Source organism: Anolis sagrei, chromosome 2 (assembly GCF_037176765.1).
Source record: "Anolis sagrei isolate rAnoSag1 chromosome 2, rAnoSag1.mat, whole genome shotgun sequence".
Classification (NCBI taxonomy): domain Eukaryota; kingdom Metazoa; phylum Chordata; class Lepidosauria; order Squamata; family Dactyloidae; genus Anolis; species Anolis sagrei.
Genome location: NC_090022.1, coordinates 169,455,046 through 169,479,716, shown reverse-complemented (window position 1 = coordinate 169,479,716; position 24,671 = coordinate 169,455,046). Strand labels below are relative to the sequence as shown.

At 42.9% G+C, this 24,671-nt stretch overlaps 1 protein-coding gene and 1 long non-coding RNA gene across 3 annotated transcripts in view; one reads left to right on the top strand and one right to left on the bottom strand.

Annotated features, from left to right (window-relative positions):
- The window catches only part of LOC137096099 (uncharacterized), a 138,420-nt gene that overhangs the window by 71,513 nt on the left and 42,236 nt on the right, over positions 1 to 24,671 (bottom strand). The window lies entirely within an intron of this gene.
- The window catches only part of SLC44A2 (solute carrier family 44 member 2 (CTL2 blood group)), an 85,029-nt gene continuing 66,396 nt past the window's right edge, over positions 6,039 to 24,671 (top strand). For both annotated transcript variants that reach the window (XM_067464085.1, XM_060763496.2), the window contains exon 1: positions 6,039 to 6,145. In XM_067464085.1, coding sequence (XP_067320186.1) covers positions 6,094 to 6,145 — 52 coding nt within the window. In that variant the 5' untranslated portion in view covers positions 6,039 to 6,093. The remainder of the gene's footprint in view (positions 6,146 to 24,671) is intronic.

Here is a 24,671-nt window from a genome sequence, read left to right as displayed (position 1 = left end):
CCATTTACAAATAATTTTGGAAGGTTCAACTCAGGAATACAATGAAATACTAAAAAGTGTTCTATATGTTAAGTGTGCATATGCTCCTCCAGTGTTGGAGAGAGATTTTGAACCCCGGACAGGGAGAATATAGCACATTTTTCTTGGTGGCCTCAGCACATTCCATGAAAGGCACAAACACCACAGCAGACTCAACGCCTGTTTAAACGTGTGGTAGGGAAAAAGCAAATAAACAAGAAGGTCTGCTGGCATCTTCTGAGAGCCATCTCTGGGTGTGTAGGAGGGAATTACAGGCTGCTTTTCTGTAGTAATTATGAGGTTGAGGTTGAGCAGTTTTGTACTTAAAGGTCTTGGGTTGTAAAACACACGTCCAAGAGCAGATTAAAACAACGCTTCTTGTGTTGTGCATTATATAGCTGCTGTTTTGCTTCACTGAATTCTTTTTTTAATTAAAGATGTTTCTGCAAGTTACATTCTTCACATCACTGTCTCTGGAGAAGTCCCCTTGGTTTAAGTGGTTGCTGATGCCAAAAAGGGAACTTCCCTTGGAGATTTCGAATATATTTGGCTAACCTTGGGATGACTGGCTTGGTTGCCAATTTGCCTCCAGACGAAATTCATAACGTGCTTGAAAATGAAAAGGTAAAAGTTTCCAAGAGCTGGGACCCATTTACAATGTGGCTGCCTCTTATAGGGAAGCGATACTTGGCAGGTCCCATCGATTTCAGTAAGCTTACTCACAATATGCCTTACAACCGTATGCTTTAAATATGGTAAATTGTTTTTAAAGAATTAAGCCTAAATCCAATTGCTAGTAAAGGTGAAGGTTTTCCCCTGACATTAAGTCCAGTCGTGTCCGACTCTGGGGTATGGTGCTCATCTCCATTTCTATGCCGAAGAGCTGGTATGTCCAAGGTCATATGGCCAGCATGACTGCATGGAGTGCCGTTACCTTCCCGCCAGAGCGGTACCTATTGATCTACTCACATTTGCATGTTTTTGAACTGCTAGGTTAGCAGAAGCTGGGGCTGACAGCGTTCACTCACGCCCCTCCCCGGATTCGAACCTGAGACCTTTCTGTCAACAAGTTTAGCAGCTCAGCGGTTTAACCCACTGTGCCGCTGGGGGCTCCGAAATCCAATTGCTATTTCTAACTAAAAAGACCTATTTTAGAGCAATTGAGTTCATATATATGTTGGCTAAGCATTAAATAGTTTATTCCTTGGGTCTGTTTGCCTTCCCAGAATAAGGAGAACTCTCAGCAATATGTCCTCACAATGCACTTTAATATGACTTAGGATGGACTGTGCTCCCTCATTTCTCTCCGAAAAATCCTATCCTAGTTATATTTTACCTTGTTCACGTCAGCATATTTTCAATTTTAATATATTACATTTGGCCTGGCCATTTTAAAAATTGTTTATGTCACTATTGATTGCGTTTTGTTTATGTGATTTATATTGTTGTTGTTGTTCATTCGTTCAGTCGTCTCCGACTCTTCGTGACCTCATGGACCAGCCCACGCCAGAGCTCCCTGTCGGCCGTCACCACCCCCAGCTCCCTCAAGGTCAGTCCAGTCACTTCAAGGATGCCATCCATCCATCTTGCCCTTGGTCGGCCCCTCTTCCTTTTGCCTTCCACTTTCCCAAGCATAATTGTCTTCTCTAGGCTTTGCTGTCTCCTCATGATATGGCCAAAGTACTTCAACTTTGTCTCTAGTATCTTTCCCTCCAGTGAACAGTCGGGCTTTATTTCCTGGAGGGTGGACTGGTTGGATCTTCTCGCAGTCCAAGGCACTCTCAGCACTTTCCTCCAGCACCACAGCTCAAAAGCATCGATCTTCCTTCGCTCAGCCTTCCCTAAGGTCCAGCTCTCACATCCGTAGGTGACTACAGGGAATACCATGGCTTTGACTAGGCGGATCTTTGTTGCCAGTCTGATGTCTCTACTCTTTACTATTTTATCGAGACTGGACATTGCTCTCCTCCCAAGAAGTAAGCGTCTTCTGATTTCCTGGCTACAGTCTGCATCTGCAGTAATCTTTGCACCTAGAAATACAAAGTCTGTCACGGCCTCCACGGTTTCTCCCTCTATTTTCCAGTTGTCAATCATTCTTGTTGCCATAATCTTGGTTTTTTTGATGTTTAGCTGCAACCCGGCTTTTGCGCTTTCTTCTTTCACCTTGATTAGAAGGCTCCTCAGCTCCTCCTCGCTTTCGGCCATCAGAGTGATTTATATTATTTGTATTTTATTGATTGTTTATTGATGTTTTGTTTGATGTACTGTGGGCTTGGCCTCATGTAAGCCGCACCGGGTCCCTTGGGGAGATGGTAGCGAGGTACAAATAATAATAATAATAACAATAATAATAATAATAATAATAATTATTATTATTATTATCTAGCACTGGAAAACATGAAATGTGAGATCAACAGGTACTGCTTCGCTGGAAAGATAAAAGGGTGATCCATGCAAACATACAGACATGCCGGCAAAAAGGTCGGAGATGTCTTTGGGCAGCAGATTTCTTGGCATGGAAAATGGAACAACAGCATCTCCCAGTGGCTGGAGTTGAGCATCACACCCAGACGCCGGAGATAAAAAGGGAAAGACCTTTACCTTATCTGTGTATTGCATGTCGTATAAAATGGGTGAATATTCAAGCAATTACCAACTCTGACCCATAGCTCTAAGAGTGCCTCTCCATTGTAGAAATGATGCAGTTTGAGGCCACTTTAATTGCCATGGCTTAAAGTTACGGAATCTGGGTGTTGCAATCCAACATAATTTAGAGGACCATATGATCACCAGCTCTCTTCTCAATAACTGAATCTTTCTTAGTAGCCTTCCTTTTCATCCAGACATGAACCAATAATTGCTTAGTCTTTTCAGTGTTTCAATAAAGTGGTAGAACAAATACTCATCATCTAAGCCAACTGGACCAAATGGGACATGGAATCAATGGAGGGTTCCAATGCGACTTTGGAGTGAGCAAACAACTAAATGATTGTGTCTTTCAATTGTGGTGGATGAAGTTGTTTTGAAAGGCTGATTTTAAAATAAGAAAGAAAAGGGAAACACAAACCCTCTGAGGTAATGCTTTCTGGCATTTCAAAAACTTTGACGTGTGGCAACCCAATCTCTAAAAAGGATCTTTTGGTTGAGTTTCTGCTTTCTCTTGAAGTCATGCAGCTGATGTTTTCATGCAGAAACAGCCAGGATCAGATGTACAAACTGGGTTTAGAAAAGGCAGAGGAACAAAAGACCAAATTGCCAATATCCGCTGGATAATGGAGCAAGGCAGGGAGTTTCAGAAAAACATCTATTTCTGTTCTATTGGACTATTCTAAAGCCTTTGACTGTGTGGATCATAATAAATTGTGGCAAGTTCTTGGTGGGATGGGCATACCAAATCACTTTGTCTCTCTGCTGAGGAATCTGTATAAGGACCAAGTAGCAACAGTAAGAACTGACTATGGAACAGCAGACTGGTTTAAGATTGGGAAAGGCGTACGGCAGGGTTGTATCCTCTCACCCAACCTATTCAGCTTGTATGCAGAACACATCATGCAAAGATATACGGGGCTTGAGGAATGCAAGGCTGGGGTGAAAATTGCTGGAAGAAACATTGACAACCTTAGATATTGCTGGAAGAAACACTGATAACCTTAGCACTGGGATTGTGGCGCAGCTGGCTGAGTGTTAGCTGCATTAAGATCATTCTGACCAAAAGGTCATGAGTTCGAAGCCAGCCCGGGTTGGAGTGGGTTTCCAACCAATTGTGTGTAGCCTGTTGTCGACCTTTGCAACCTGAAAGACAGTTGCATCTGTCAAGTAGGAAAATAAGGTACCACCTTAAAGTGTGGGGAGGCTAAATTAACTGATTTATTAGGCCATAAAGAAGACTCCAGCAAAGCATTCCGGCGGGGAAGTATCCGGGGAATGCGGAAGTGCTTCATCAGCATCACAGATGGACAATGAAAGTGACAGCTCCTTGGCGGTCAGAAAAAGTTAAATAGCCTCTGTGTATGTCTGTATATGTTTGTATGTCAAAAATTGGCATTGAATGTTTGCCATATATGTGTACACTGTAATCCGCCCTGAGTCCACTGTGGGGTGGGAAGGGTGGAATATAAAAGCTGTAAATAAATAAATAAATAAATAAATAAATAAGCACTCTGATGGCCGAAAGCGAGGAGGAGCTGAGGAGCCTTCTAATCAAGGTGAAAGAAGAAAGCTGGGTTGCAGTTAAACATAAAAAAAACCAAGATTATGGCAACAAGAATTATTGACAAGTGGGAAATAGAGGGAGAAAACGCAGACTTTATATTTCTAGGTGCAAAGATTAGTGCAGATGCAGACTGTGGCCAGGAAATCAGGAGACGCTTACTTCTTGGGAGGAGAGCAATGTCCAATCTCGATAAAATAGTAAAGAGTAGAGACATCACACTGGCAACAAAGATCTGCCTAGTCAAAGCCATGGTATTCCCTGTAGTAACCTACGGATGTGAGAGCTGGACCTTAGGGAAGTCTGAGCGAAGGAAGATCGATGCTTTTGAGCTGTGGTGTTGGAGGAAAGTGCTGAGAGTGCCTTGGACTGCGAGAAGATCCAACCAGTCCATCCTCCAGGAAATAAAGCCTGTCTGCTCATTGGAGGGAAGGATACTAGAGGCCAAGTTGAAGTATTTTGGCCACATCATGAGGAGACAGCAAAGCTTAGAGAAGACAATGATGCTGGGCAGGCATGTATCCAGAGGGGGTGGCTTTGGGGGCTTAACCCCCCCCCTGAAATTCTCATGGTGGTCTGCGAAAAGGCCTTACTGGTACATTATTTAAACTGTTATGCTTATTCATATCATGATCTGATCACCATGCTCAATATATCCCATTTATTTATTTGTTTATTTGTCATGTCAGGGCAACCAGTCAATTATATTACATTTCTAACAGAACAAAGCAAACAAACAGACAAAATACAAAATTTGTGAGTATTGTAGTTGATTAAATGCATATGCATGGGGGTATTGGGGTACCAATACAAAAGGTTTGCTCAGACTCAGCCCCCCCCCCCCCCGAATCTTTCACTCAGACTCAGCCCCCCCCCCCCGAATCAAACTCAGCCCCCCCCCCAATCAAAATCCTGGCTACGGGCCTGATGCTGGGGAAAATGGAAGGAAAAAGGAAGAGGGGCCGACCAAGGGCAAGATGGATGGATGGGATCCTTGAAATGACTGGCTTGACTCTGAAGAAGCTGGGGGTGGCGATGGCTGACAGGGAGCTCTGGTGTGGGCTGGCCCATGAGGTCACGAGGAGTCGGAAGCGACTGAACGAATGAACAACAGTTCAGCATCTGGAGGGCCACAGAAACTAATGTGGAACCCAGATTAGAATCATACAATCACAGAGTTGGAAGGGACCTCATGGGCCATCCAGTCCAACCCCCTGCCAAGAAGCAGGAATATTGCATTCAAATCACTCCTGAGAGATGGCCATCCAGCCTCTGTTTAAAAGCTTCCAAAGAAGGAGCCTCCACCACACTCCGGGGCAGAGAGTTCCACTGCTGAATGGCTCTCACAGTCAGGAAGTTCTTCCTAATGTTCAGATGGAATCTCCTCTCTTGTAGTTTGAAGCCATTGTTCCGCGTCCTAGTCTCCAAGGAAGCAGAAAACAAGCTTGCTCCCTCCTCTCACATATTTATATATGGCTATCATATCTCCTCTCAGCCTTCTCTTCTTCAGGCTTAACATGCCCAGCTCCTTAAGCCGCTCCTCATAGGGCTTGTTCTCCAGACCCTTGATCGTTTTAGATTGGGCTTTGAGTTGGCCACATGTCCTTTAGGGAGTGTAGCTTTCCAAACTCAATTGTAATCGCAGTTCCAGGTTGTATGACTTCTTTAGAATCGCCTGGGTGCTGCTGGCCTTTCCTCCTCTTCTCTCTCACTCCAAGTGATGGCATAACGGCGGCGCATCAAGGCGTGGGAAGCCTTTTGTTGGCTTCGGGGCCTCTGTATCCGCCCTGGGTCCCTCCTCCTCCTCGGCGCCCCGCCTTAAGTGGCATCACCACCAGCGTTGGCGCTTCTTCATTTCGGCAGCGATGGAGGGAGAGCCGAACAGCAAGGAGCCAGACGACGCCGACGGTCCTCACGGTAAGAAGGACAGTTTGCAGCCTTGTTCTGACACAGCTACCTCCCCCCCCCCCAGTTCTCAAATGGATTGACCCTCCGTGCTACTTTGGCCGAGGAGGGTCTTTCCATTTGGAACCTTGCGCGGGGGGAGTCCTTGCACAGCGCATGCGCACAAGAGAGGGCAGAATCCCCCTTTAGTTCCAACGTTGGGGTTGCTACAAACGTCCAGACTGTGGGGGTCTGCAGGAAATTAAGCCACTTTCACAAGTATGCAGCCCACGTGGGAAAAGGGAAGGGCTCCTTTGGCTTTCTGGCTTTCATCCATCCATCCATTCATTCCTCAAATCAGGGGCGGGGGAGGGCAGATCTCTAGAGCCCCTTCCATACAACTGAACCCCAAAATATCTGTTTTGAACTGGGATTTATATAATTATAATAATAACTAGCCGTCCCCTGTCATGTGTTGCTGTGGCCCACATGGGGGTTCTGTGTAGGAGGTTTGGCCCAATTCTATCATTGGTGGGGTTCAGAATGCTCTGTGATTGTAGGTGAACTATAAATCCCAGCAACTACAACTCCCAAATGTCAAGATTCTATTTCCCCCAAACTCCACCAGTGTTCACATTTGGGCATATTGAGTATTTGTGTAGAGTTTGGTCCAGATCCATCATTGTTTGCGTCCACAGTGATCTCTGGATGTAGGTGAACTACAAAACCAAAACCAAAGGACACTGCCCACCAAAGCCTTCCAGTATTTTCTGTTGGTCATGGGAGAACTGTGTGCCAAGTTTGGTTCAATTTCATCCTTGGTGGGGTTCAGAATGCTCTTTGATTGTAGGTGAACTATAAATCCCAGCAACTACAACTCCCAAATGACAAAATCATTTTTTTTTTAGTGAAGGACATATATTGGGTTGTTAGATGTATCAATTCGTCCAGTGGTTTTTGAGTTCTGTGAATACCACAAACGAACATTACATTTTTATTTATATAGATAATAATAATAATAATAATAATAATACATCACACAGTCCGGTGGCGCAGTGGGTTAAAGCACTGAGCTGCTGAGCTTGTTAATCGAAAGGTCGCAGGTTCGATTCCGGGGAGCGGCGTGAGCTTCCGCTGTAAGCCCTAGCTTCTGCCAACCTAGCAGTTCAAAAACATGCAAATGTGAGTAGATCAATAGGTACCGCTCCGGCGGGAAGGTAACGGCGCTCCATGCAGTCATGCTGGCCACATGACCTTGGAGGTGTCTACGGACAATGCTGGCTCTTCGGCTTAGAAATGGAGATGAGCACCACACCCCAGAGTCAGACATGACTGGACTTAATGCCAGGGGACTACCTTTACCCTTTACCTACAGTCCTAGACACTTGGGAAGTGTTCGACTTGTGATTTTGTGATACGAAATCCAGCATATAGATCTCGTTTGCTGTGACATACTGTGCTTTTGTGTCAATAATAATAATAAAATAATAATAAAACTTTGTTTATACCCCACCACCATCTCTCAAACATAACAGTTTATTCATATCATGATGTGATCACCTTATCAGGGTGGTCTGCAAGAAGGCCTTATTGGTACATTATTTAAACTGTTATTTTTATTGATATCATGATGTGATCACCATGCTCAATATATCCCATATGCATGGGGGTATTGGGATAATGATACAAAAGGTTTGCTAGGGTAGATCCTGAACACCCCCCCCCCCGTAATCAAACTCACCCCCCCTCCCAAATCAAAATCCTGGCTACAGGCCTGATGCATCTCATTGGAAACCCTGTGGCTGCCCCCTGCAGAATTTTGGGGCATGTAGTTCAGGGGAGAGGCCTTTATAATGCTAACCAGAGAGGCATTGGGGCCAAGAGCCCTTCCACACAGCCATATAACCTAGAATATCAAGGCAGAAAATCCCACAATATCTCCTTTGAACTGAGTTATCTGAGTTCACACTGTCATATAGTCCAATACAAAGCAGATAATATGGGATTTTATTCAGTTGTGTAGAAGGGGCCTAAAATTCAGTTGTGTAGAAGGGGCCTTCTACACAACTACAAGCCCCAGAATTCTGGCTACAGGCCAGAGATGCCTACCCTTTCAGCTCTAGTGTGTAAATAGACTAGAGGCATCAGACTCAGGCTGATCTTGGAAGCTAAGCAGTCTGAGTCTTGGTTCAGAGACACACATACACTCAATATCTTGGGATTTTAACCTTAAAGTTCCAGACTGCAGCTGTCTTCTTGATGGCAGGATACTGGTCTCAGCCCCTTTTCTACCAGTATGAGGGAGGCTACTTCAGTAAGCTGTTAACATTGAAGAGGTATGCATCTCATGGCCCTAAAGGTGCCAGATCTAGTCTGATCTTGGAAGCTAAGCAGGGCCAGTCCTGGTGAGGAATTGGATGGGAGACATGCGATGCTAGGCTCGATTTCTGTATAAAGAACTGGCAAAAACAACCTCTGAGCCTTACTTGTCTAAGAAAATCCAGTCATTGGTGCCTCAAGTCAGTAGGCAACTTGAAGCCTCATATAACCGTGTAGCTGTGCCTTGGATCCTGTGCCTGACAGGGATTCCCCCCCCCCCCCCGCCCCAAATTCTCAGGATGGTCTGCAAGAAGGCCTTACTGGTACATTATGTTATGTTTATTCATATCATGATCTGATCACCATGCTCAATATATCCCATATGCATGGGGGTATTGGGGTAACGATACAAAAGGTTTGCTAGGGTAAATCCTCTCTCACTCAGACTCAGTCCCCCCAACCAAAAAAAAAAAAAAATCAAAATTTGGCTACGGGCTTGGTGCCTGATAAACAAATATCAGGATTATAATGCTATATACACTAGGAATGTATGAATGAGTAGCGCTGTAGTCCTGATATGTGTTTCTCTAAGGTCCCTTCCACACAACTGAATAAAATCCCACATTATCCACTTTGTATTGGACTATATGGCAGTGTGAATTCAGATAACTTAGTTCAAAGGACATATTGTGGGATTTTCTGCCTTGATATTCTAGGTTATATGGCTGTGTGGAAGGGCTCTCGGTAGGCCCGTAGCCAGGATTTTGTTTCGGGGGGAGGCTGAGTTTGATTCAGGGGGAGGGCTGAGGATCTACCCTATCATTACCCCAATACCCCCATGCATATGGGATATATTGAGCATGGTGATCAGATCATGATATGAATAAACATAACACTTTAAATAATGTACTAGTAAGGCCTTCTCGTGGACCACCCTGAGAATTTGGGGGGGGGGGGCTGAAGCCCCTCAAACCCCCCCCCCCCCCCCCCGGCTACATGCCTGGCCCTCGGGCATGGTTACATAAAAAGGCTACAAGGACGGTGACATGGGGCAGGGAGGCAGCACCCTACTTCCATTGCTACCAGCTCCTCCAGTTTGAAATGTCTCTGCTTTTGTGGTGCAGTACCCAGAATCAGTGCTTAAAAAACTGTATTTTGGGCCAGGATCCCCCAACTGTTATGGCTTCTGGGAAGTGTAGTCAAGAAAGCATTCTGTGCCCCACCCAGCATGGCAGCTCTTTGTTTCCTACACAAGTATTTTGTAGCACTGTTGAAGGCTAACACTATTAGGGCCTAATCTGCTTTTGCAGACTGGTGTCTATTCTTGGCCACTGGAGCTTATTTCACAAGAAATGGGAACTAATAAACGCGTAAATCAAGCTGTCATTCAAGACCCAGAGTTTCATTTTGGCTGCTGCAACAGCCTGGCAAGACCTTGGTACCCCTCGGAGGAGGAAAAAAGATGCTTTGTGCACCTCTAAATACGAAACTGGCAGGAGGGAAGAGCTGTCAAAGCCTCTGTTATTTGTCTGAGGTTTGCGGAGTTCATGGAGGGAAGGAAGGAATGAGAGAAGAAAGAAGGTGGCATCTTGGGCCAGTATTGAAGGTGTTTTCTTCCCAGCTAAAGCCAGAGGCAGCTCCTTTTCCCCATATGCTTCATTGAAGGAGGCCTTTGTAAAATGGCTTGGTCGGGATGAGGGAAGAAGGCAGATCTTGCTTGTATAAGAGGAGAAATAGATAATTCTAAGACACACTTTTTTTACTATATAAGCTTCTCTAAAAATGGGGTGCTAAGAGGTATGCATCTCACAAGCCTAAAGGTGCCAGATCCAGTCTGATCTTGGAAGCTAAGCAGGGCCAGTCCTGGTAAGGAATTGGATGGGAGACATATGCGATACTAGGCTCTATTTTGGAAGAAGGAACTGGCAAAAACCACCTCTGAGCCTTACTTGTCTAAGAAAATCTATTAATGGGTGCCTCAAGTCAAGAATGGTCATCGAAGACCATCAGAAAACACTGTATTTTCTGTTGGTCATGGGGGTTCTGTATGGAAAGTTTGGCCCAATTCTCTTGTCGGTGGGGTTCTGAATGCTCTTTGATTGTAGGCGAACTATAAATCCCAGCAAATACAACTCCCAAATGTCAGGCTCTGTTTTCCTCAAACTCAGTGTTCACACTTGAACATGTTGAGTATTTGTGCCAAGTTTGGTCCAGATCCATCATTGTTTGAGTCCACAGTGCTCTCTGGATGTAGGTGAACTACAATTCCCAAACTCAAGGTCAATGCCAACCAAACCCTTCTGGTCCTTTGTGCTAAGTTTGGCCCAATTTCATCATTGGTGGAGCTTAGAATGTTCTTTGATTGTAGGTGAACTATACATCCCAGCAACTACAACTCCCAAATGACAAAATCAATTTTTTTGAGTGAAGGACATACATTGGGTTGTTAGGTGTCTTGTGTCCAAATTCGGTGTCAATTCGTCCAGTGGTTTTTGAGTTCTGTTAATCCCGCAAACGAACATTACATTTTTATTTTCAGGATTATAATGCTACATACACTAGGAATGCATGAATGAGAAGTGCAAGTGTATCTTATGTATGTTTGTTGGTAGTAGCGGTACTGAAATTAGGGTGTGTCTTACAATCAATGGTGTCTTACAATTGAAAGAATAGAGTAGTTTCATCGACTGCCACTTGGCAACTCCAGGCCAAATCCTAGCCCAGTTGCTTGGATGGTGGAGGATTGAAATGCTCCTTTTGTGTAGCTCTCAAATTAAGGCATATTTAAAGATTTTGTGAGTGCAATGCTTGTGAATCTGATGAGCAAAAGAGCAGTCATGACTCAAGTTGTTGCTCTGAGAGCAGAGTGGAGGATCTTGGTGAGAGTGGCCCATTTCTTGAAGGAAGTTGTTTCTTTTTTAGCCCTTCTTGTGTTTTTAACTGAGAGAGGGGAAGCTGCTGAGCTGTGCTCATCTCCGCCTTTCTGTCACAGGATGTGTGACTGCCTTACTCCTGCCCCCACTAAAACGCCTTCTCGGTGTCACGCCTTGTTGCATTTTCTTTTTCACAAAAACAAAATGCTTGGACAGTTATGTGTGGATGATCTCGCTCTCTGGCTCTGTAGTGAGTGGCCAAAACTGACAGTCACAATGAGGGAGGCTTCAGCAAAAACTTGCAAATCCAGGTGTGTGTGTGTGTTTGAATGGTTTGGCTCTTCCTGGGACCCCTCCACACTACACAGTTATAGCCCTATGATTCTACTTTAAAAGCCATGGCTATACCCTATGCCAGTGGTTCTCAACCTTCCTAATGCCGCGACCCCTTAATACAGTTCCTCATGTTGTGGTGACCCCCAACCATAACATTATTTTTGTTGGGTTGTTGTAGGTTTTTCCGGGCTATATGGCCATGTTGTAGAAGCATTTTCTCCTGACATTTCGCCTGCATCTATGGCAAGCATCCTCACAGGTAGTGAGGTCTGTTGAAAGTAGGAAAATGGGTTTATATATCTGTGGAATGACCAGGGTGGGACAAAGGACTTCTGTCTGCTGGAGCTAGGTGTGAATGTTTCAACTGACCACCTTGATTAGCATTTAATGGCATGGAAGTGCCTTCTCTGTGTAGTCTGACATGGTGGTTGTGAGAGTGGTCCAGCATTTCTGTGTTCTCAAATAAATGGGACACAGCATATTATTTGAGAACACAGAAGTGCTGGACCACTCTCACAACCACCATGTCAGACTACACAGAGAAGCCATTGAAATCCACAAGCATGTGGACAATTTCAACAGAAATGAAGAAACCATGAAAATGAACAAAATCTGGCTACCACTTTTAAGAAACTCAAAAATTACAACAGCAAAACAACAGAGAGTAAACAATCAGGCACATCAAATCACCTCTCAACAAAAGATTCCGCCAGGCACTTCCAAGCCATTAAATGCTAATCAAGGTGGTCAGTTGAAACATTCACACCTAGCTCCAGCAGACAACAGTCCTTTGTCCCACCCTGGTCATTCCACAGATATATAAACCCATTTTCCTACTTCCAACAGACCTCACTACCTCTGAGGATGCTTGCCATAGATGCAGGCAAAACATCAGGAGAAAATGCCTCTAGAACATGGCCATATAGCCCGGAAAAACCTACAACAACACAGTGATTCTGACCATGAAAGCCTTCGACAATACATTATTTTTGTTGCTACTTCATAACTATACTGTTGTTACTGTTACGAATTGCAATGTAAATATTTGATATGCAGGATGTATTTTCATTCACTGGAATTTGACACAAATACCCGATACATCCAAATTTGAATATTGGTGGGGTTGGGGGAGATTGATTTTTGTCATTTTGTAGTTGCTGGGATTTATAGTTCAGCTACAATCAAAGAGCATTCTGAACTCTACCAATGATGGAATTGAACCAAACTTGGCACACAGAACACCCACGACCAACAGAAAATACTGGAAGGGTTTGGTGGGACCTTGGGTTTTTGAGTTGTAGTACACTTACATCCAAAGAGCACTGTGGATTCAAACAATTATGGACCTGGGCCAAACTTGGCACGTATATGCCCAAATGTGAACACTGGTGGAGTTTGTGGAAATATACCCTGACTTTTGGGAGTTGTAGTTGCTGGGTTTTATAGTTCACCTACAATCAAAGAACTCCTTGAACCCCATCAATGATAGAATTGGGTCAAACTTCTCACACAGAACCCCCATAACCAACAGAAAACACTGTTTTCCCTGGTGGTCTTTGACAACCCCTCTGACATCCCCTCATGAACCCTCCAGGGGTCCCGACTGCTAGGTTGAGAAACACTACCCTATGGAATCTTGGGATTTGAGTTTAGCTTTCTCAGGCTGAGGACCCCTAATCCAATGACAAGCCCCAGGATTAAGTCACAGTAGTTAAAGTAGAATCAGAGTGTGGTATAATTTTGAGTATTATTATTATTATCTTTATTTGTACCCCGCTAACATCTCCCGAAGGACTCGTTGCGGCTTACAAAGGCCAAGGCCCTCAATAAAACAACAACATAACAAATACAACAATAAAACTCATAAAGCAAACCAATAAACATTAAAGCAATAACAGTAAAACATCAAAACAATACATCATGACACATTTAAAACTAGGGCCGGGCCAAATGTAATTAATAAATTAAAAGTGCTGGACATGACAGGTGAAATGTAAGGATTTTAGGGTAGGTGCAATGTGCAGGCAATCTTAAATCTCTGGTAAAGGGCGTTTAGGACATGATGCTGGGAGTTTCCTATTCTGGAAAGGCACACTGGAACAACCAGGTCTTCAAGCTCTTCCTAAAGACTGCCAACGTTGGGGCTTGTCTGATGTCCTTGGGGAGAGAGCTCCAGAGTCGGGGGGCTACCACGGAGAAGGCCCTGTCCCTCGTCCCCACCAAACGCGTTTGCGACGCAGGTGGAATCGTGAGCAGGCCCTCTCCAGATGAACAGAGGGAATGTGTGGGTTCATATACGGAGATGCAGTCACGCAGATAGGCGGGTCCCAAACCGTTTAGGGTTTTGTAGGTGAGCACCTGCACCTTGAATTGGGACCAGAAAATGAACGGCAGCCAATGGAGCTCCTTAAACAGGAGGGTTGACCTCTCTCTGTAAGGAGCACTCTCTGTATGGAGTTTTGACAAGGGTTCCTAATAGCCGATAGCCTGTTTAGGAAAATAATGTCCGCAAGAACCAGGATAACCACTTGTAACATCTGAAAAAGTCTGCACCAAAGAAAATGGGGAAGTCTTTGCCACCTGGTTGCCTATACTGTTACTGTATTTCTCTTGAGGCATATTCCCTGCATACAATCTATCCTTTTTGAAGGTGGGAGGCTGTTTGTTGGACTGAGTTAGCAGACAATGGGTAAGGATAATGTGGTTGCACACAAAGAGCCCCTTGTCCATGCAAATAGCAAGAACCAAGCCTAAGAATCATCAATGTAGCTCCTGAAAGCACCAGCTTGTTTGTGGGAGTCTTCAATGACACCTGCAAAGCTTGACTTCCATCCCTTCCAATACTGGGGAGATTTTCTTTTACAAAGTGACATGTTAACAACCTGCATCTTTGTTTCCCTTATCCAGAAAATGACTCAGATGCACTGTTAGGGAACAAAAATAGTAGGCTTTTCATTTGTGCATTAAAAAGTACACACACACATACACAAACACATGAGAAGAGGAGTCGGAAAAGGATCCATGTTAGTTATTGTGTGTCTTCTTGCTTTGTAAGGGTTTGAGGGGTTGTTAGGCAAGACAAGGATGGGGTGGGATTGGGGTTTTTTTTATGTCAGAAGCGACTTGAGAAACTGCAAGTCGCTTCTGGTGTGAGAGAATTGGCTATCTGCAAGGCCATGGCTCAGTGGACGGCCAGATATTTTACCATCCTGTGGGAGGCTTCTCTCATGTCCCCACATGAGAAGCTGGAGCTGATAGATGGGAACTTATCCTGCTCCCCAGATTAGAACTATCAACTTTTTGGTCAGCAGTCGTGCTGGCACTACGGTGTAACCCATTGTTAGATAGGACTTTATTCACTACTTAAACCTCTTTAAGAGAAAAAAGTAGTCTATAAATAGCAAAGCCCATGATGAACCAACTTGGACACAGCATATTATTTGAGAACACAGAAATACTAGACCACTCCAACAACCACCATGTCAGACTACACAGGGAAGCCATTGAAATCCATAGCATGTGGACAATTTCAACAGAAAGGAGGAAACCATGAAAATGAACAAAATCTGGCTACCAGTATTAAAAAAAACTCTAAAATTAGAACAGCACAACAACAGAGAGGAAACAAACAAGGACATCTAATTACCTCTCAACAAAAGATTGCTCCAGGCACTGCCAGGCCATAAAATGCTAATGAAGATGTTCAGTTGAAACATTCACACCTAGCTCCAGCAGACAAGAGTCCTTTGTCCCACCCTGGTCATTCCACAGATATATAAACCCCTTTTCCTAGTTCCAACAGACCTCACTACCTCTGAGGATGCTTGCCATAGATGCAGGTGAAACATCAGGAGAAAATGCCTTTAGAACATAGCCCGAAAAAATCCTACAACAACCCAGTGATTCCGGCCATGAAAGCCTTCGCCAATACAGTCTATAAGTAAATTATTGTTATTATTTGTTATTATTTGTGGCAATTCAGGGGCCTGGCAGAGACCTACATGGCAACACAGGTTTTCCTGAAGGGGCCTGCAGGATGAATTGGGAACCTTAGGGTCAATCAAGACTGGGTTTAAGGGGTGGAGAGAAAGGAGGGATGGATGTCTGCTGGATAATATATGAATGTAGTGCAACGTTGCATATCTTTGAATGCGCAGGTTGCATTTGTGTGAGACCAAAATTGAAAGTAGAAGGCTGTTTCAATAAGAAAAGTGCTTGTGTTGATGCAGAGAAGTCCTGAAAGAGAGGGGTTGGTATGGGCTTGCGTGATGATATGACACTCAAAGAATATGTTAAGTCAGCAAGAGAGATTACTGTGAGTTCAAATACATCTCCTGTGTGCTGAGGATCAATTTCTGCCCCTTACTCAGGATCAAGACTTTGGGTGGTATTTTAAAAGATTTTTTGCCTTTCTAGCAAATGGGTGTTTTATGACAAGTGGTGTTGTCCACCAACCATGCCATTTTCTGAATGGCAGGTATCCTGGACATAATAAGTTTTGTTACACCGCTAATTACACTTTCTGAGATTTCCAGAAGTATTCACCAATCCCCAAAGGTTGGAAACCCATGAGCAAAAACTGTATGTGGATCATGATTAGAAATTAGTTTTATGTGTAACCTGTTTATCATTGTATCATAGGCTATTATTCATGGCCAAGTACACTATGTGACACAATTTTTGTTCCTGGGTTATAATTGATTTTATCAGAAAAACAAGGAAAAAGTTTAATTACCTCTCAACAAAAGTTTGCTCTAGGCCAGTGGTTCTCAACCTGGGGTCCCCAGATGTTTTTGGCCTACAATTCCCAGCTGGTAAACTGGCTGGGATTTCTGGGAGTTGTAGGCCAAAACATCTGGGGACCCAAGGTTGAGAAGCACTGCTCTAGGCACTGTCAGGCCATTATATGCTAATCAAAGTGGTCAGTTAAAACATGCATACCTAGCTCCAGCAGACAAGAGTCCTTTGTCTCACCCTGGTCATTCCACAGATATATAAACCCTTTTTCCTAGTTCCAACAGACCTCACTAACTCTGAGGATGCTTGCCATAGATGCAAGCGAAACGTCAGGAGAGAATGCCTCTAGAACATGGCCATATAGCCTGAAAAAACCTACAACAGCCCAAGGAAAAAGTTTGTTTTGTTTTTGCAGGACATCTTGCAGCGCATTTTGCCATAATTTTTTGATTTTTTTTCAAATTCAACATAGTTTGTGGCAGTCACAGAAGTGAAGTTTCTGGATTATAACAACTACTTTCAAAGTAACCACCGCAAAATAAAGCAGGAATAACCTTTTTTTCAAATTTTGTTACATAGTGTTAGTATCTCCTCTCCCAGCCATCATCAGAAGGAAGCATGACTCAGGAGCTTTTGGAACTGATAAAGGGTAGTATTTTTTCTTGGGAAATATGCACTCAGAACAAAATTAAACTGAAGAGGAAAACATTCTTCATCATTTTCCTATACAACTACTGTAGGAGGCTTTGCAGTTTAGGGTGATCAGAAGAGCACAAGAGCCTTGCTTGAAAAATCATAGAACTATAAATTTGGAAGGGGCTTCACAGGTCACTGAGTCTAACCGGCTGTTTAGTGCAGAAACTCCAGCCTCTTTTCAATGACCTGCAGTGAGGAAGATCCCACCATCTCTCCAGTCAGTGGGATCCATTGCTGAACTACTCCTACTGTCCAGCAGTTGAGAGATGTTACCCATACTTTCCCCCCAGTGTCATATACAGGGGAGCTAGCTTCAGTTGCTTTGTGCTGAAAAGATAGAGAAGGTAGATTACTGTAATGCACTCTACGTGGGGCTACCCTTGAAAACGGCCCGGAAATTTCAACTGATCCAATGGGCGGCGGCCAGGTTGTTAACTGGTGCTCCTTACAGGGAGAGGTCGACCCTCCTGTTTAAGGAGCTCCATTGGCTGCTGTTCATTTTCCGGTCCCAATTCATGGTGCAGGTGCTTACCTACAAAGCCCTAAAAGGTTTGGGACCCGCCTACCTGCGTGACCGCATCTCCGTATATGAACCCACATGATCTCTTCGTTCATCTGGAGAGTCCCTACTTACAATCCCACCTGCATCGCAAGTGTTATTGGTGGAGACAAGGGACAGGGCCTTCTCGGTGGTGGCCCCTCAACTCTGGAACGCGCTCCCCAAGGACATTAGACATGCCCCAACTCTGGCAGTCTTTAAGAGGAGCCTGAAAACATGGTTGTTCCAGTGTGCCTTCCCAGAATAAGGAAACCTTAAGCAACATGTCCCTAATCACACTTTATTAATGATCTAGGATTGTCTGCTCGCTCCATCTCTCTCCAAATACCTATCCTAGTTAAATGTCACCTTGTCATGTCCAGCATTTCTAAAATTTTAATTATTACATTTGGCCCTGCCATAGGTTTTTAATGCGTCGTGGTCTTATTGTTACTGTTTATGGCTTTGTTTATGAGTTTATGTATTGTCTGTATTACTGTTGTTGCTTTTTTTTACTTATGTCTTTGGGCTCGGCCTCTTGTAAGCCGCACCAAGTCCTTCGGGAGATGGTAGCGGGGTATAAATAAAGGTTTATTATTCATTATTAAGGTGTTTTGCAGCCACTGTGATGTGTGAGCTTATTGCTGAGTTCTGGCATTCAAAAGCAGTCTTGCCAGCTGGGTCATGCATAACAAAATGCTGAATGCCGCTGCCACAGCTACATTTTCCTGTCTACTGCATCCTACATTCTAATGAACAAAGGAAAATATTATATTCTGCTGATTGAATAAGAAAACTAGGACTGAAGAGACAACTTCTCTCTGTGCACAAGAAATTTATCCTGGAAAACCCTGGACAATTTATTTGCTTGGTGAAACAGGAGCACAATATATGTTTTTAGGATTCAGAGTGTTGATGACTTTGCTGGAGTCTTTTTCGAAGCTTCAAAACAAACAAATTGAATTAGGATTATGGACCAGCCCATATTATGCTCCTGGTCATAACAGTATGTGACACACTTTTGTTCCTGGTCTATAAATGTCATTTTCTGTTTGGTTCTTTAATAACATCATGAAAAAAGTTTATCAAATTGCAAAACCTTTTTTGTGGGACATCCTGCAGCACATTCTGCTATAATTTTTCAATGAATGTATCATAGAATCTCAACCAAGGCAGCCACAAAAACAAAGATTCTGGAGCATAGCAACTACTTTCAAAGTAAATACCACACAATTAACCAGGAATAACACTTTCAAACCAAGAACAGAAAAGTTTTCAAATTTTGTTGCATAACGTAATGGGCTCCTGTTTCATGCTAAACAAAGAGCTGATTTAGGGGACATGGGAGGAGAAGTTTAATTCAAGCTCCTGCGAGTTCTTGTTGCAGGTCTGCAACAAGGGGATATATAACCTTTGCTTCCCCTTCTTTTTTCCTTCCATTTGAGACTACAGAGCTTTTCTTCTCTGATTTGGAACAAGGGGTTGTGTCTATAGTAGATACTGGCATCAATAAATAGCCTCCTTCCTGGAATTGGTGGTTCTTTTGATCCAGGCTAAGCAGCTGATAAAAGCTGTCAAGAAGCACTTTTGTTCTTTTTAATTAGCTTGTCCATTTAGTCCCCCATTTATTCTCTCCATCTCATGATGATGACATGGGGAGGGGAAGCTGTCTTCTTCTTCTGAATCATTGTGTGGGATTGGAAAATGTAAATACGACATCAGGAAATTGCATTGTTTTCAACCAGCACTGAAATTTGTGACTAGTTAAAGCTACCTTATTCTACACATATCCCTATAGCGAGCAGAAGCTTAAGAAGATAGTCTTTGACAGGAGAAAGGCTCATTGTGCCATGTTGTTTTTGTCTGTAGTCACTGAACTTGGAAGTAAGACATTGGCAGGTAGAGCAGGGAAGGCATTGAATCCATCCCCTAACACAGAGTTTAGGAAAGTTTCCAAGTGTAATTTCCAGATTCCTATTCTGACTACTTGCTGTCTTGCTTCCCAGTCTTGGCTAAGATCAAGTGTAGTACTTGCTGTCTGAGAATTTATGGGAGTTCAATCAAGTCAAGAAAAAATGTCCTGAGTGAAAATTATGGAATTTGTAATCCAAATTTGTAACTTGGTTTACCCCGCAATAAGATCTGGAAGTCTCTGGACATCATATGGACACCCAAGAGGTACTCCTCAGCCACTATAGGTTTGGAGGTTTGCATAGATCACAGGTTTTTGAACTGAGCATCCCGATCTCAAATGGGATCCCTTAAGCTTAATGTTGGGGTTGGAAAAATTTGGCAAGTTTTTGAATGATCCATTTACACAAATCTGTTTGCAACAAAGTCCAGTGTTTATAGTGCACTCTGCAGAAAATGCTTCAGCTGTACACCACAAAAAAAGAAAAAAAATCAGCCCATTTAGCAAGTCTTGCAAATGCAGATGTTTTTTTCAGTAAATGTTTGATTTTAGACCTATTTTATATACCTACTGTATATACCCAGGGTCACATAAACAATTGAGATAGAATGGGGTTGGGTTGTTGTAGGTTTTCTCGGGCTATATGGCGATGGTCTAGAAGCATTCTCTCCTGACGTTTTGCCTGCATCTATGGCAAGCATCCTCAGAGGTGGTGAGGTCTGTTGGAACTAGGAAAAGGGTTTATATATCTGTGGAAAGACCAGGGTGGGACAAAGGACTCTTGTCTGCTAGAGCTAGGTGTGAATGTTTCAACTGACCACCTTGATTAGCATTCAATGGCTTGACTGTGCCTGGAGCAAACTTTTGTTGAGAGGTGATTAATGTACTTGTTTGTTTCCTCTCTGTTGTTGTGCTGTTCTGCTAGCAGTTTTTTAATACTGGTAGCCAGATTTTGTTCATTTTCATGGTTTCCTCCTTTAGAATGGGGTTGCAAGTGGAAAAAGTGTAAGAAGCCCTGAAAAGAAGGCAATAAAAACCTGTTCTGAATTCATCTTGCCAAGAAAACCCTTGGATAACTTTGGAGACAATTTGATGGCAGACAGCAGAAAATTACATAAAGATAAAGGAGAAAAACAATTACATCATAGTTGAAGCAGATTATTACTGGAAAGCTATGTGAAGGCGATGCACTGGGCATTTCATCCCTGTACTTTGAAGGTGAAATCTGCTGGCAACATGGAGTATGCATAGTTCTTGACAACAATAACTCATACTTGAGTGTGGTCTTCTTGCACATTGAATAATGTCATGGCCTTTTGCAAAAGTAGATGTTTTAACTTTCCTTAAGTTGTTTTTCAAGGTTCTTCTGTCATAGCAATCCTAGTAATTATGAGTTGCTCTCAGCATTGCTATCATATTTGTTTGTTATCACATTTATAGATTTGCTGTTTCTGGATTAATAAGTACTGTAGAACCAATGCTAATGTATATAATTTGTCATACAGTGTTTGCCATTTCAGGGTTGCATATGAGGAAAGAACATTTGCTGATTACAGTGCTGCAAATGTTTGTTTGCTTGTGGTTTATTCCTGTTTTCTTTGCAAGATATACCAGCATAATATACCATTATTGTCACATTTTTAAGCAGTTCTCCCTCAGGATAACTGATATAGGTTTCTTTGAATGAGACATCCATAAATTAGCTCATATATTTTTAATTGTTATCACAGTTTTATAAAACTCTCCTTAAGGATGATTGATAGAGGTTCCTTTCAGCCAGACATCCATAAATTGGCTCATACACTTGGTTATAATGTTATGCAAATATTTCCTTTCCATATCATTTTCAGTCCACTTAATATAGTTACATTTTTTACAATAAGATGTGAATGGGATTTTGGCTAGTAACCCTTTTGTGTTTATTATCACATATTCCAATATAACAGATGTAGTAGAACACATATTCCAATATAAATAGATATTATAGTGGGATTCATAGGTGAATGCGACCATGAATCCAATTCACCTTCATTACTTAAAGCTGTCCCTGTAATTTTGAGATAGTGCAGCAGTTTCCAAACTGTGTTCCACAGAATCCTAGGGTTCCACAAAAAATATTTATAATATTTAAAAAAATCTTTTTTTTAAAAGTCTGTGCCAGAGTTTGAAGATCTTATTGAAATTCAGCATACCTCTGTTTAAAAAACAAAATTGAAATCTCTTTATTTCCAAACCAAAAATATACAAAACCCCCAGGAAAAAGGATTACATGAAATTAAGAACTTTGTGGGTTCACAATGTTTAGGGACGGAGCTAGATTTCTGCAGAAAAATCAGAGACAGAGTTAGGTTTCTGATGAGGAAAAAAAAAAGTCTTCCGTAGGGTTTCATGACCAAAAATGTTTGGGAACCACTGTAGTAGTGGTTAATGGGCAGTTTTCATAGTATGGCATCTTCTCTAAACTCTTTTTTTTCCATCTTGGCCATTGCTATTTATAATGTAGATTCTATATAAATGATAGCAACCCCCGGTGGCACTGTAGGTTAAACCCTTGTGCCAGCAGGACTGAAGACTGACAGGTCGCAGGTTCGAATCCAGGGAGAGCGCGGATGAGCTTCCTCTGTTAGCTCCGGCTCCCCATGCAGGAACATGAGAGAAGCCTCCCACAAGGATGGTAAAGCATCAAAAACATCCTGGCGTCCCCTGGGAAGCGTCCTTGCAGACAGCTAATCCTCTCACACCAGAAGCGACTTGCAGTTTCTCAAGTCACCTCTGACACAACACACACACACATATGGCATCCACCTATGGCATCCACCTCCACACACATATGGCATCCACCTTCTGTTTCTGCCTCCATACATGCTAGACTGGAGTCCTAGCACACTGGGAGAACCCAAGATTTCAGATATCATTTTTATATATATAGATATATAGATATCAGAAATCTTGGGTTCTCCTGGTGTGCTAGAACTCCAATCTAGCATGTATGGAGGCAGAAACAGAAATCATTTATTCAGCAGTGGCCAAGGTGGATGCCAGGGACCCAGTGTAATCCCAAATCTGACATGTTTCCCAGTTACAAGCATGAACGTTTTATAGATATTTCACACACATTTGGAAAACTGAGAAACAATGATGATTGGTGCCGTGTTAGGATCTGTGGTCTCATTGGAAAAAGGGGCCCATCTGTTCCTGGCTACCGATTGGTTTAAAGTGTAATGGTCTGTGAATTTTGGCTGCTGATTGGTGGACAGGTCAGGTGAGAATTTTAATAAACTGTCACTGGTTGAATTCAAAGCTGTCTGATATCCATGATGTCTGCCCTCTCTTGGTGGAACAGGAATTTTTGGAAATAATGCGGGCCGGGGCATGGGGACAATGGGTTTTGTTTTTTTTGTCATGTCAGGAGCGACTTAAGAAACTGCAAGTCACTTCTGGTGTGAAAGAATTGGCCATGTGCAAGGACATTGTCCAGGGGACGCCCAGATGATTTGATGTTTTTATCATCCTTGTGGGGGGCTTCTCTCATGTCCCCGCATGAAGAGCTGGAGTTGATAGAGGGAGCTCATTTGCCTCTCCCTGGATTCGGACCTGCGACCTGTCGGCCTTCAGTATTGCTGGCACAAGGGTTTAAACCACTGCACCACCGGGGACTCCAGGACAAAGGGTGGTTGATGGATGGTTGATGGGTTATCCCTGAGGACATTGTTTCTATCATATTCCCGGATTTTGGACAATGAGTGACTGGTGCCATGGTGGGCTCAGAGATTAGGACAAAGGGGTGAGAAGGTGAGTTAATGGACTCATGGCAAGTACGGATCTTTGTGGGACAGGGAAACCAGGTGATTGCTGGCCCCTGTTTATCATAAAGTGATGAGGGAGAGTGTAGTGCATATGCAAACTTAACAGGTGAATGGGGCAAGACCTGGGAAGAATGGTTTGGCTGGATTTTCAGAGAAGTTCAGATAGTAGCTAGAGGACCTCCTTATGTCATCCATCTAAGCCCCAATTGGGGTCCCAATTGGGGGTCAAGAACAATTAGATTAGTTGCAGTAGGAGTGGAAATAGTGGTGATATTTCAGTTTTTTCCTTCTATTCTTCTTCTACTAGCTATCCATTTCAATATTCTCATTTGTCCTCTCCAACTAACTTTGTACAATTATATGAAAAGCTTCACTATTTGCTTTTATATCTTCCCATAAAATCTCTCCCGCTTCCCCTAGATAGGATATCACTGTTCTTAACTTTTGGCTTGCTTTATGATATTGATCTCATTTAGCCTCGTGTCTGGGAACCTTGGTCTTCTCCATTAATATAAGCTTGTATATGTTATTTTGCTACTGTGCCAGATCATCCTGGTCAATTATTATGAGAAGATTTTGTTTCTTTCTCTAGCCTCCTCATTTCCCCCCACTCTTTCATAAGTCAACCCATAAAACCTTATGTTCCTTGTGTCAATTCATTTCTATTTGATTGCCTCTTTGTAACTAAATCTACACATATTCCTGTAACAATTCCAAAGTTGGGAGAATAGCTGTCTTCAGTCTGTTGCAACAAAACAACCACAGATAGCCACAGATAGTTTGGAACATCTTAAAGACAAACACATTCATTATGACATAAGCTGTCATGGGCCAGAGCTTCTTTCCTGAGGTAGTGGGTGGGTAAGTGGGGATATAAACACCAAGGCCAGAAGGAGCAAAATGCAAAAAGTATAGACTGTGATTGCTGTCTTCTGGTTGCAGTTTCCAAAATTATTTGTGTGTAATGATACATTAATAAGAACAAGTAGTCACAGATCTGATTTAAACATGTACATTGGACCCTTGGCTATCTGGAGGTGTTCCAGGACCTCCCGTGGATACCAAAATCTGTGGATGCTCAAGTCTAGTATACAGTATATACATAGTAAAATGATGTTCCTTTTATAAAAATGTAACACAATTTTTGCCTTTTGAAGCATTTTAAATGAAATATTTTAAAGCCCCGGATAGCTGAATCTGTGGGTGCTGAATCTGTGGATATGGAGGGCTGGCTGTAATGTGTGTGTGTGTGTGTGTGTGTGTGTGTGTGTGTGTGTATCACAGACACACAGCAGTATTGTCTTTGTTCAAACAACAGGGAAAAGAGCACCAAAAAAGGGAG